General features: G+C 41.9%; 1 protein-coding gene across 1 annotated transcript in view; it reads left to right on the top strand.

Moving 5' to 3' along the window:
• The window catches only part of fkbp4 (FKBP prolyl isomerase 4), a 33,464-nt gene that overhangs the window by 679 nt on the left and 18,614 nt on the right, over nucleotides 1–14,171 (top strand). Inside the window, exons 2-7 of the mRNA XM_080190966.1 lie at nucleotides 3,861–4,005; nucleotides 5,185–5,327; nucleotides 5,791–5,911; nucleotides 7,936–8,092; nucleotides 9,745–9,835; nucleotides 11,716–11,799. Of these exons, the coding sequence (XP_080047092.1) occupies nucleotides 3,861–4,005; nucleotides 5,185–5,327; nucleotides 5,791–5,911; nucleotides 7,936–8,092; nucleotides 9,745–9,835; nucleotides 11,716–11,799 (741 nt within the window). The remainder of the gene's footprint in view (nucleotides 1–3,860; nucleotides 4,006–5,184; nucleotides 5,328–5,790; nucleotides 5,912–7,935; nucleotides 8,093–9,744; nucleotides 9,836–11,715; nucleotides 11,800–14,171) is intronic.

Below are 14,171 nucleotides of genomic sequence, written 5' to 3'. Positions count from 1 at the left end.
CCCACCCCCACCTTGCCCTCCCCTTGCCTCCCCACCCCCCACCTTGCCCTCCCCACCCCCCACCTTGCCCTCCCCTTGCCTCCCCACCCCCCCCACCCCCCATCTTGCCCCCCCCACCCCCCATCTTGCCCTCCCCTTGCCCCCCCATCTTGCCCTCCCCTTGCCCCCCCATCTTGCCCTCCCCTTGCCCCCCCATCTTGCCCTCCCCTTGCCCCCCCATCTTGCCCTCCCCTTGCCCCCCCATCTTGCCCTCCCCTTGCCCCCCCATCTTGCCCTCCCCTTGCCCCCCCATCTTGCCCTCCCCTTGCCCCCCCATCTTGCCCTCCCCTTGCCCCCCCACCCCCCATCTTGCCCCCCACCCCCCACCTTGCCCCTCCCCTTCCCCCCTCTCTTCTTTCCCCCCACTTCCCGTGTGTCACACACCGCAAAACTCTGCCCCAGAAAACAACCATTAATGTCTTAAACCTTTCCCCTCCCGTCTGAATCCCTAGATTCCTTTGAAATGGATTTGCCATCCTCCACTCATTATACCTTACCTCAGACTGGAAGGGTTTTCCTAAACATAGTGAAACTGAACACGTTTCAACACAGTGGTGGATTTTGGAAACACAAATGGTGAAAACCAGTTAGTCTGCATTATACCAGGTAATAATCGTTGTTAACGTCACCTATCCATCAAGTTCGTGACAGTTAAGGGAAGGAGTGGCCCTCAGTAAGTTGTGAGAACCAGTCACAAGCCTGACATCTTTGCATTGTGATCTCCTTGCATTTTAAGTTGAAAATTAAGAACTTCATTTTACCTGCTACTCCATGTGCCCATCCAAAGCAATATGCTGTTAGAAGAAATTGTTTCCCATTCCACCTACCAGCACTGGTTGCGTTTTAGCCTAAAACTTCATTTGTACTGTCCAACCGATCCCCATCTCACAACAGAAAAGGTTTGAACCAATTTATAACAAAATTTGCTATTTTCTTCAGACAGATCTATATATCCATGCATTACTCAAGAATTCAGAGCCATAGTCCTCTTTATACTGAGTTTCTGAATTAATTATGTTGTAGAAAAATACCCTTTTAAAATCCTATATTTCAGAATCAGGCTATTTGGTTTATCAGGTCTTTTCCTGTGATCTACATGAAACTCCTAATCCCAGTCTTGCTCACTTCTGTTATGCATAAATATTGTCTGTCTTTCTTTACTTAGCAGATTGCCTTTATTAAAATGAACTCTACTTCAATAACTTTCTCTCCATTTAGATCTTGTGGTTTTTTTAAATGTTATTGTTACATTTATTGCTAGTTTGATTGTAGATCTTTAAGATTATGCTAGTTCCTCAGCTTATCCTAAAGCTGAGAAGTCTACCAGCTCAAGTCACGATCTATCTATAATCTATAGAGCTGTAGAGTTTTACAGCACTAAAAGATCCCTCAGTCCATTGTATTTGCACCAGCTGTCAGGCACCTATCTGTTCTAATCCATTTTCCCACATTTTGGTCTGTAACGTTGCATGCTATGTCATTTCAGTGCTCATCTAAGTGTTTCTTAAATGTTGAGGGTTTTTGCCTCTATCGCCCTTTCAGCCCAGTTTCCCACCACCACCACCCCCAGGTGCAAAAGTTTTTCCTCAAATCCTCTCTCAACCTCCTGCCTTTACCTTAAATCTATCCACTAAGGAGAAAAATTTATTACCCTACAATCTTCATAATTTTGTACACCTCAATCAGATTTCCCACACAGCCTTCTCTGCTCTGAGGAAAATCCAGTCTTTTAGCTGAAATGCCCTGGCCCAGACAACATCCTGGTGAATCTCCTGCTCACGCTATCTCGTGCAGTCGCATCCTTCCTACAATGGCAACCAAAACTGCATACGTTACTCTAGCTATTGCCATTTTATATAGCTCCATCATGACCTCTAGGATGAAAGCAAATTACTGCAGATGCTGGAAAATCTCAACAGATCTGACAGCATCTGTGGCGTGAGAACAGTTTTGCATCTGGATACTCCCTGGAGATTAATTCTGATGCTCAGAAATTTTTCCAATAATTTCCCTACCACTGATATTAGACTCACTGGCCTGTAATTACCTGGTTTATCCCTACGTCCCTTCATGAATAATGGTACCACGTTAGATGAGCTCCAGTCCTCTGGCACCTCATTCTAAATCATATCTTCTAGTGTTTCGTAAATGACCTAAAACAAGAAATGGGGAAGAAAAAAAACATCCAAAGCTCAATGTGCAAAAATTTAATGGGTGTAAATGGGTAAAAGGTACAGAACCAAGTGGTACAGTGAGTTGGTTTCTTTCTATCTTTGCTCTTTTTGGTTCCAGCTTAACAGTTTGATAGGTGTGTGGATCCTATGCAAAATGAGTTTGGTGCTCTGAACCAACCACGTTCAGAGCAAAGTCCCACAATGCAAAACCAGCTGTAATTCTGCAAGATTTGATAATTCTTCAAGGATTGCTATTCTAAGCCAGAAGGTCAGCTGGTAGGATAGAGCTAGAACCTACCTTTTTATAAACTATTATTTATAGATCACACATTACCCCCTAACCCAATAACCATATTCTTAGTGCATGTCTAGTTTTGGGGCAGAATGTGACTGCCTACCTCTGCATACAATTAAACACAAGTCATTGTTACTTGTGTATATATATTGATAATGAGCAATGGAAATGGTACAGTGAGTTGTGATTAAGGCATGTAGTTATGCTGGATGCAGCTGTGGGCATTTAAAACTTTAATGTGTTCTGTTCCTAAAGATTGACATCTTTCTTTGACAAGCTCAAATCAATCAGAATTTTTACCTTAAAAGCGACTTCCTATAAGGTATGCATGATATAAAGTGGGGAGATAGTGGCATAGTGGTATTGTCGCTGAACTAGTAATCCAGAGACTCCGGATAATGCTGTGAGGACCTGTGTTTGAATTCCACTATGGCAGATGGTGGAATTTTAATTCAGTAAAAATCTGCAATTGAAAGTCTAATGATGACCATGAAACCATTGTTGATCTTTCACTAATGCCCTATTAGAGGAAAAAAATCTGTCTCCCTTACCTGAGCTAGTCTACATATGATTCCTAGATTCACACAGCAATGTAGTTGACTCTTAAGTGCCCTCAGGGGTGGGCAATAAATGAAAGCCCCCAGTAATGGACCATAAATGTAGGCCCAGCCAATGACACCCACATTCCATCAGCAAATAAAAAAAAACAAGTTATTATAGAGAATAATAGGATGAGACCCACATTCCTTGAACAAATAAAAAATGTTATGATGAAGAATAATAGGAGTATGAGAAAATAAACAGCAATCAGGCGTACTAGATTTTCATAGTTAAAATTCTGTGACTTTTCACTTAGTTAAGGATCTTATATATGGGGGATCTTATAGAGACGTATAAGATAATGAAAGGGATGGATAGGGTAGAGGTAGAGAGATTCTTCCTGCGTAGAAAGGATAGCAGGACTAGAGGGAACAGCCTCAAGATAAGGGGGGGGGGGGACAGTTTAGATCGGAGTTGAGGAGGAACTTCTTCACTGAAAGGGTGGTGAATCTCTGGAATTCTCTGCCCGTTGAAGTGGTGGAGGCTACCTCGCTAAATATATTTAAGTCACGGGTAGATAAATTTTTGACAGACAAGGGAATTAAGGGTTATGGGGAGAGAGCGGGAGAGTGGAACTCATCCACTTCAGATCAGCCATGATCTTATTGAATGGCAGGGCAGGCTTGAAGGGCTAGGTGGCCTACTCCTGCTCCTATTTCTTATGTTCTTATTCAGTTATTTTTAACTGCATGAGTTCTATGCTGAATCCTAAAAATATGTTTAACCGTTAATCTTGTCTGCCTGTCTTACAGCTGATAAAAAAGGATGGCACTGGTGATGAGATTCCAATGACAGGAGATAAGGTCTCTGTCCACTATACTGGGGTGCTGTTAGATGGAACTAAATTTGACTCTAGTAGGGACCGAGATGACTATTTCACATTTGACCTTGGCAAAGGTAAGGTGCTTTTGATTCATTGTGTTCTTTGAATTTTGCTGCCTCTAAAACAGCAAATTCAGAAGTTTTCTCAACTTCTGCTCCATCACTAACTTCTTCAGGAATGCGTTGGAAAGCCTGTTTACTCCATGTTCATTCAAAATCAACACCAGAGACAGATGGAGATAACTAGTTTTTTTACTGAATGTCATTTCAGTTTTTGCTTAGAGGGAGAATACTTACGTAGTGGCTATTCAGCCTTTTCAGAATTGGATGCTGCATTTTGTTTCAATTATGATTGTTGATTTTGGTTACAACTTGAATCATGTTCAATTCTTGATTAATGTTGCACCAAGCAGGAGAATGTCATGTAGAAACATTGAAACCTCAATGGGCAGGCAAGTCATTCGAATATTCTTCATATATTTAAAGAATATATGTTGCAGACTAGGTATAGGTCAAATGCAAACTTGTTAGTTCCTTTATTTAACCTTTACTGTAGTTGATCTAGATGCTCTTGATGGGTAATAGCATTCTAACAGCATTAGGTTTGAAGGAGCTTTGAACTCCAACGGAAGGAATATTGATTCGGCAGAATAAGCACTTTGTGACCACCAAGTTTCATAGCATGAGTTAGAAGTAGGTACAAAGTCTGCTGTCAGCTTTCCCATTAAGCACTCTATGGACTACTGCATTCAACATCAGAGTAAATCTTCTTACATCCTACCCAATTATTAAGGCACAGCACAAGCTGGACATGAGGGAAGTCACACTCCAACCCTACTCCAGTAATGCCCATCAATCTTTCCTCAGAAATGCTCACCAGTGACGTTTATCATTCTTTTTGTATTAGCTTAGAATTGCCGGCAATATTATTATACCGTGCTCAGAATATTGAGTCATTTCAGTCGGGATCCTTACAACGTCAGAGACATTGCCAGGCTGATTAGATGATGATACAGTGTTCTTATTTAAGTGCAGATAGTGTTAGAATCCACTGACTCATCCAACTCCCCAAGACAGTTTACTTTTTACGTGTAATATTCTATTGTATCTACTAAAGTGGGAGCCAATTGGCATTGATATTGATTTTCATGTTGACGTGAAATTAGTTCCCCTGAGTAAGCGAATACTTCTTTGTTTCTGTTGAGGTAATCACACATTGACAACGGCACTAAAATATCAACTTTCTTTGAACAGGGCAAGTTATTAAAGCATGGGACATTGCTGTGGCCACCATGAAGATCAATGAAGTCTGTCAGATCATCTGTAAGCCAGAATATGCCTATGGCTCTGCAGGCAGCCCGCCAAAAATCCCACCCAATGCTACTCTCGTGTTTGAGGTACCTACTTTTTAAAATTACTTCTCTCCCTTTCAACAGGGTCCATATCTAAATGTCTGTACCCTGTTTATTGCTAATTGTTGAAAATCTGACTCTTTTCCTGTTCACATTTGTAAGTTTATTTGTAGAAGTTGTGAACTACCTTGAATCATATGAAGCATTATTAAGTGATTTAGCTGAGGGAAATCTCATCACAGGGCAAGCCAATTGCTGTGTACTGTATTGACACTTAAACAAGACTACTGTACAAGGCTTATTAGTGAATATATAATATTCAGAAATTGGAATTTTATTATATTTATAGCACAATGCCCCATACATTCAAGTCCAGGAATAGGCAAGGTAGAGAGGATCAGAGAATCTGATGTGAAGAATAAGTCCTGAATTGTTATAAATTCTCCATGAAAGTGACGTGCTACGTGGTGATATTGACACAATTTCCATTATTCCTATCACTTTGAAGATTGAACTTTTTGAAATCAAAGCAGAAGATCTGACGGAGGATGAAGATGGTGGAATTACTCGCCGTATCCAAAAGAAGGGAGAGAGTTACTCTAAACCCAATGAGGGAGCATCAGTTGAGAGTAAGATGCTACTGTTTTACCCATATAATGTTTTGCTACTGTTGTTTTCAGAGTAATTACTTGCAAGACATGTCAGCAGGCCAGCTACTATATGTAAGGGTAGAGAGGCCAAGCCTGAAGACCACGCTGATCTGATTTGCTGCTGTGCGTGCACCAAGTCAGAACCAGCAGCCTGACCCACGTTTTCTCTAACTCACTTTTTGCCAAGGTAAATCCTAGAATTGTGGGATGGGAGAGTGCAAGATTAGCAACTTGCAGTGCAGGGATATTGTGGGTGAAGGGGAAAGATCTTGAATTTGGTGGCGAGCAGGGGAATAGTGCAGGGATGAGGTGAGTCATGACTTCAGTAGGGTGAGGCAAAGATGGTAAGGAACCTGGAGGTTGTTAAGAAACTAGGGAGAATTGAGAGATTAATGTAAACAAAATGATACAATTTGAAAAGGTTACACATCATGGGAAACCTTCAAGTGTACATGAACCAATCTGTCAAGGTGACACAACATGCAGAGTTGGCTGTTAGGAAGCTTGCAGGATCCTTGGCTTTTCTGATAGAAAGATATTTTTAAAAAAAAGTGAAAGTAGGCTAAACCTTTATAAATGCTTGTTAAACTTAAGTTGATACTGGCCTGTTCTAGACACCACATTTTAGGGAGGCGATCAAATCCTTGGAGAGAATGCAGAGAAACTTTATTAGAATAGTAAAGTCCTGGGTTATATGCAGAGACTTGTGAAACTGGGTTTGTTCTTAAAGTGAAAATGTATTCTGTGTTCTTACCACCATATGTTACATTGCATTTACATTTTATTGTGGGAAATAACTACTTCAGTGCTCCCCTGGTAAGAACCTCATTTTCCACCTTCAATGAATGTGAAGTCATCTACAAACTGCTGCACATATCTTAACTTGCAGTAAGTCCTGTTTTTCATCACCTCGGTGCTTGCTCATTGGTCACAAGTGCAGCAAAGCCTCAATTTTCAAGTCCCCCTCATGCTGAAATTTCTCCATCCCTTGTTCCTCCATGAACCAGGAGCACTGTCAGTGCTCCAGGCCCAGGAATGTGAGTGCAGTCCCCCAGAAGTAATGTTAGCACTGTGTGCTTATATAGACAGCCTGACAATGATCTGATCAAATTACACATTGAATTATTCTAACGGGCAGGATGAAATGATCCATTCCAGACAAACTGTTCAGTCTCCTTGGAATACTAGTGGGCACACTGTCAGAATTCCAGTCCAACACCTTTCTCCCTTCCTTAGGCAGTCCCTTGGACTTGCTTTGTGCCTTCCCAAATTAACCTTTTCCAGTTTGCTCCCATGAGTTGAGGATGGGGAGAGGGTCTAGTGTTTGATATTTTCAGGAATACTTTGAGGATATTCCTAAAGTGTTTGGCCTGGGATAGTCTTGCCACTATTGCGCACTGAGCAGACGCACCACCTTCAACCTGACAAACCTTTGATCTTTTTACCCCATCTTACCCACTTACCTTATCTACCCTAAATCCTTATTTCACCCACCTACCTATTCACTCATTCATTCACTTGGCCTTTCACACTGGAAATTTAAACTTGTCATCTGGAAGCTGATGGGTTTTGTATTTTTTCCCAACAGGCTTTCCAATGGACAATGTATTCTGCATTTCTATGAAGCAGAGCTAGAAAAACCCAGTGAGAAATGCAGAGTAGCATCTGGGAGTGGAAAAGCTTGAGCAGAGCAGCACTCCAATAACGACTGCTACTTTGTGAAAGATCCAAGCCGGTGTATACCCGCAACATTTTTATTAGATGATTAGATGTTGTATCGAGCAAAGTAACATTTTCTAGATGTTGCTAGATTTTTTTTGAGAAACTTAGCAAAACGTTTGCTAGTTCATTTAGAACTCAGACTTAAAATAACAAGTACAAACATTCGGGTACAAATGACATGGATGAAATGGAAAGTTAGCAATCTTGGAACAAAGTAGTCCTATAGTGTGTATGTATAGTCAGCTGCTATTCTTTTAAACCTCCCCTTTCTTTTATTTCAGTCCACTTGGAAGGAAAATATCAGGGTACAACCTTTGACAGTCGTGATGTGTCATTTATCATTGGAGATGGTGAAGAATATAATATTCCTCCAGGAATTGAGAAGGCATTACAAGAAATGGAAAAGGGAGAAGAGGCTATTATATCACTAAAGCCAAAGTAAGTTTAAATAAAGTGCCCTTAGAGACAACTTATATACTCCTGTCTGAAGCAATAGCTAAGCATTTTTATTAGGCAACGTAGATGAAGGGCCAAGATTGTTGGCCCCTCAAGGTTGAAAAACATAGTAAAGAAGACAAGGTGAACGAATAAATAATTAGAAACATTTTTAAAAACCTGTTGAAAGCAAATAGAATGAAAGACTAAAGGGAATAGTTTCCTGAGAAGACTATATCCAAGGAGGAGACAGTTTGAGTTTTTTTAACATGCTGAAGATGCAAGAATGGCAAAATGTGCAGAGTAATAATGTTCTATGAAGAATGAGGGAAGTTCAAAGACGTGCAGGTTAGGTGGATTGGCCATGGTAAATGCATGGGATTATGGGGAATAGGGTGGGGGTTATGGGCCTGGGTAAGATGCTCTTCCAGAGCATTGCTGCAGACTTGATGGGCCAAATGGACTCCTTCTGCACTGTAGGGCTTCTATGGTTCTGAAAATAGATGACCATAGATATACAATTGGTATCACCAAAATAGTGTGACCCTGGATGGAACACGGATTGACTACTGGTGAGTAAGTGCTGCTGGGTAGTATTATTGACAACACCTTCCCAATACCTGGAACAAGACACTTGGAATTCCATTTGAGAATCGAAATGGATTCAAAAATGGCCCAGGGCAGGGTGTCAACGTGGTGTAAGCACAGGAGTGACTTTGTTGACACGGGTTCTGGTGCCATTCATCTTGGTGCACAATCCATAATTATTTGATCCTGGTGTCTATAATCTGTGTTAAGATCCTGGTTAAAATTTGGTGACAAAACAAGGTTTGATTGAGGCAGTTGAAAATGGCTGGGTTGGGATCCTGTTTGCAGTGGTGGTTTCACTGGTCAGTGGGCCTACACGTATGGCAACAAGTTGATGGCTGCCATTATGAGCAGAGTGAAGATGGTTTCAGCTCTTCAGCACACATGAAGAGAACGGATGAAGCAGAGAAGAGAATCCTGTCAGCCGAGAGGGCAGTTTGCTTGGTGGAGGCTCACCTTCAGTCCATGGAAATCCTGTTGCGTGGCATGTTGAGCATCCTGGTTGATTCAGGGAGATGAGGCTGGAAAAGGAATATCTGCACCTGGCCTCCCAAGGGGAGCTGAGGGTGAATTCCCAGCTGAATTTCTGAACTGGCTGCTACCTGTATTAAAATAGGCAGTCAATAGCTAGCATGTCCTAAAGGTACTGTTAATGAGATTTCATCTTGCTGAGAAACTCCTTAGTTGATACAAGGTGGTACTTGTATCTGAAAGACAGACCGATAAACTCTGACTTTGAAGAATTGGAAGAAACAAATTTACAATTCATCAAATGGAATTGAGAAGATTGAAGTACTCCAGCCATTTATTGCACTGCTAAAAAAATGGAAATTGCATGCCTTGGTGATTTGAATCCTACATTGAAGCTAGAATTGTTAATCCTACTGAATTGAAGAATCAGAGATCCTGAGGGTTGTAAGTTGTTATAAGGTATCAGTGGTTTACATAAAAACAGCCCAGACACGAGTAATTATGTGAGGAGCAAGGATTATTAATGAATAGAACTTCAGAATATGGCATTTGTGGATTATTTTGAATGTTTCTTTGACCTTGTGTTTTTCATGTAGATATGGATTTGGAGAATCTGGAAACTCAACATTGAACGTCCCACCAAGTGCAAACCTGGTGTATGAAGTTGTATTGAAAAACTTTGAAAAGGTAAGGTGCAGCCAGATTACTGCTGATGTTGTGCCATCAGCTATTCTACTGTACATCTGCTTTGAAGCTCAATTCTGTCACTGTAACTGACATTAATGACCAATTAATTTTGTTCTAGACTGTATACAACAAGGTTGTTGTGAGGAGAATGGGCCAAACAAATGATTATCATTAAAAGCTCTAATGTATATTGGAAATATATATTAATGATTTGGAAGTGGGAACTAAATGTATTATCTTCAAATCTGTAGAAGAGTGAGATGTGAGGAGGATGCAGAGATACTCCAGTGTGATTTAGACAGGCTGTGTGGGTATTTGCATGGCAGATGCAGTATAATATGGATAAACGTGAGGTTATCCACTTTGGTAATAATAGGTAGTTTCAGTTACTTGGATGGGTGTAAATTGAGAGTGGTGGATAGTCAGCAAGACATTTGTGTCTTTGTGCATTAGTCACTGAAACTCTTCTATTATTGTTACCAAAATGGATAACCTCACGTTTATCCATATTATACTGCATCTGCCATACATACACCCACACAGCCTGTCTAAATCACACTGGAGTATCTCTGCATCCTCCTCACATCTCACCCTTCCACCCAACTTTGTATCTTCTGCAAATTTGCAGGTATAGCAACAGGTAAAGACAAATGATATGTTGGCCTTCATTGTAAGGGGATTTGAGTATAGGAATGGGGATTTTCTTATTCATATGTGGGACATGGGCATCACTGGCTGCCCAGCATTTATTACCCATTCCTAGTTGCCTTTGAAGGGCAGTTGAGAGTCAACCACATTGCTGTGGCTCTGGAGTCACATGTAGGCCAGACCAGGTAAGGATGGCAGATTTCCTTCCCTAAAGGACATTAGTGAATCAAATGGGATGTTTCACTGCGATTGTATAGGGCATTGATGAGGCCCCACCTGGAGTATTGTACCAGTTTTGGTGTCCTGAGGAAGGAAATCCTTGCTATAGAGGGAGTACAGTGAAGATTTACCAGGCTGATTCTTGGGAATGTCATGTGAGCAGAGACTAAGTCGGTTAGGATTATATTCAGTGGAGTTCAAAAAAGTGAGAGGGGATCTCAGAGAAACTTAAAATTCTAACAGGATTAGACAGGGTGGAAAGAATGTTCCCATTGGTGGGAAAGTCTAGAATTAGGGGTCAGAGTTTGAGGATAAGGGATAAACCTTTTAGAATTGAGATGAGAGAAATCTCTTCACCCAGAGGGTGGTGAATGTGTGGAATTCACTACCACAGAAAGTAGTTGAGGTCGAATGTTGGTTGATTTCTAGAAGAAAGTAAATATGGTTCTTGGGGCAAAAAGGATCAAGGGATATGGGGGCGGGGAGGGGGATTGGGATATTGAATCTGATGATTGGCCGTGATCTAAATGAAGGGCAGAGCAGGCTCGAAGAGCCAAATGGGCTACTGCTGCTTCTAGTTTCAGTGAAACGTTGGGACCAACCATCTTTGAAAAGTTTCAGCTTCTAATGGATGGAGTAGTGGTTAGTCAAGGTTTAATCATTTGTGGTAAACTATTTGTCAGGAGGGGGTCGCTGCCTATTCTGTTTTTGCCTAATAATGATTTTTGTGCACCTTGCAGCAAAGATCACTAGGAAATAGAAATCCTAGGGGTATGTGTTTTTTTTTCCATAGCTCATTCCTATTGGAGTAGGTCTATAATTCCATCATCATTCAGCTTCAAATTGTTAACTCTTTCTCCACAGATGCTGCCAGACCTGCTGAGTTTTTCCTACGTCTTTTATTAGTTTTCAAGTTCCAGCATCTACAGAGTTTTGCTTTTGTTTTAGATCTATGACTGGTTGCCCTGTACTAATCATTAAACTGAGTATAAATGATTTTTACATTTTATCAGGCAAAAGAGTCTTGGGAAATGAACATTGATGAGAAACTGGAGCAATGTCTCATTGTCAAAGAGAAGGGAACGTTGTATTTCAAGGTAATGCAATTAGAGCTAAATTGATTATCTGTGTCTTATTCAACATAAAAAGCCAATGTATCCTGGTTGACAGAAATATGAAGTCCAGCTGCTTTTTCCTGGGTAATAGTGTGTAGATTTACATGCTGATCTGCCATTGCTGTTAACGTATGTGATTAGTCAGCACAGTATTTGTGACTTACAGGTCTCGGCTACCACTGTAGTTACAGTCACTTACTCATAATTTGGAGCCAATGTCACTGATCACCTTTGAACCAATAGCTTGTGCTAACATGATTAAGATTTGTACAGGAAAGAGTGCTGTCTCTGGGATGATTTTACAGAATGAGAGAGTATAAGTAGTTTAGTTAGAGCTGGAATAGACCATTCTTCACCTTGAGCCTATTTCACCATTCGGTATGATCATACGAACCAAGAACAAGAGTAGGTAACTCAACCCCTTGAGCCTGCTCTGCCATTGAATAAGATCGTAGCTAATCTGATGGTAACCTCCTGCCTGCACCTGATAACCTTTCACCCCCTTGCTTATCAAGAATCCACCTGCCTTAAAAATTATCCCAGCTGATGTCACGACTGGATAGTCCGGTCCCAGAGTGAAACCCAGCTCAGTAGACTTTTATCTTTTGTTTAACAACACGGATGAACAGGGTCACAGGACTGCCAATGAATTTCTAACAAAAGGATAAAACCTTTTATTAGGAAGAAAAGATTGACTATAATACACTACCTCTTCACCCTAACTATACCTTTACAAGTTGCAAAGTTTATTTATATACTCTAATGTTCACAGTAAATACATAAGCCATGTAAACACATAAGTGAAAAATGGTAAGACATATAGAATCCCTGCAGCGCAGAAGGAGGCCATTCAGTCTATTGAGTCTGCACCTACAACAATCCCACCTAGGCTCCATTCCTGTAACCCTGTATATTTACCCTGCTAATCCCTCTAATCTACACGTCCCAGGATGCTAAGAGGCAATTTAGCATGACCAGTCAACCTAACCTGCACATCTTTGGACTAAGAACATAAGAAATAGGAGCAGGAGTAGGCCATCTAGCCCTTCAAGCCTGCCCCGCCATTCAATAAGATCATGGCTGATCTGTCGTGGCTCAGTTCCACTTTCCCGCCCTCTCCCCATAACCCTTAATCCCCTCTCTTATCAAGAACCCATCAACCCGCTTCTTAAAAATATTTAGCGAGGCAGCCGCCACCACTTCAACGGGCAGAGAATTCCAGAGATTCACCACCCTTTGAGTGAAGAAGTTCCTCCTCAACTCCGTTCTAAACCACCTCCCCCTTATCTTGAGGCTGTGCCCCCTAGTCCTACTGTCTTTTTTGAGCGGGAAGAGTCTCTCCACCTCTATCCTATCCATCCCATTCATCATCTTATACGTCTCAATGAGATCTCCCCTCATTCTTCTAAACTCTAACGAGTACAAGCCTAGTTTATTCAGCCTCTCCTCATAGCTCAATCCCCTCAACTCCGGTATCAGCCTAGTAAACCTCCTCTGCACTCCCTCCAGGGCCAAAATATCCTTGCGCAGGTGCGGCACCCAAAACTGCACACAGTACTCCAGCTGCGGCCTCACCAATGCCCTATACAGCTGCAGCAAGACCTCCCTACTTTTATATTCAATCCCCCTCGCTATGAAGGCCAGCATCCCATTAGCCTCCTGACCACCTGCTGCACCTGCAAGCTGGGTTTTTGCGACTCATGCACAAGGACCCCGAGGTCCCTCTGCACCGTCGCCTGCTGCAGTTTTTCGCCACACAAGTAATAGTCCTTCTTACCATCCTTCCTACCAAAGTGGACCACCTCACACTTGCCAACATTAAATTCCATTTGCCATTTCCTGGCCCATTCGCCCAGCCTATCTAGATCCTTCTGCAGACTCTCCACACCCTCCGCACAATTTGCCTTTCCCCCAATCTTGGTGTCATCAGCAAATTTCGACACCCTGCACTCGGTTCCCTCCTCCAGATCATCTATATAAATGGTAAATAGCTGAGGCCCCAGCACCGACCCCTGGGGCACCCCACTAGTCACCAACCGCCAATCCGAATAGCACCCATTGACCCCCACTCTCTGCCTCCTATTTGACAACCAATCCTCTATCCACGCTAACACCCTACCCCCAACTCCATGTCCCCTGACCTTCTGCAATAACCTCTTGTGAGGTACCTTGTCAAACGCCTTCTGAAAATCCAGAAAGACCACATCCACCGGCTCTCCTCTATCCACTGCCCTAGACACATCCTCATAGAACTCCAGTAAATTTGTCAGACACGACTTCCCTTTAATGAAACCGTGTTGCGTCTGCCCTATCAAGCAATTCCCTTCAAGATGCCTCGCAATTTCCTCCTTAAT

This window comes from Carcharhinus amblyrhynchos, chromosome 6 (genome assembly GCF_965287045.1).
Source record: "Carcharhinus amblyrhynchos chromosome 6, sCarAmb.v2.hapA, whole genome shotgun sequence".
In the NCBI taxonomy this organism is placed as follows: domain Eukaryota; kingdom Metazoa; phylum Chordata; class Chondrichthyes; order Carcharhiniformes; family Carcharhinidae; genus Carcharhinus; species Carcharhinus amblyrhynchos.
This window is presented reverse-complemented; position numbering and strand designations above follow the sequence as displayed.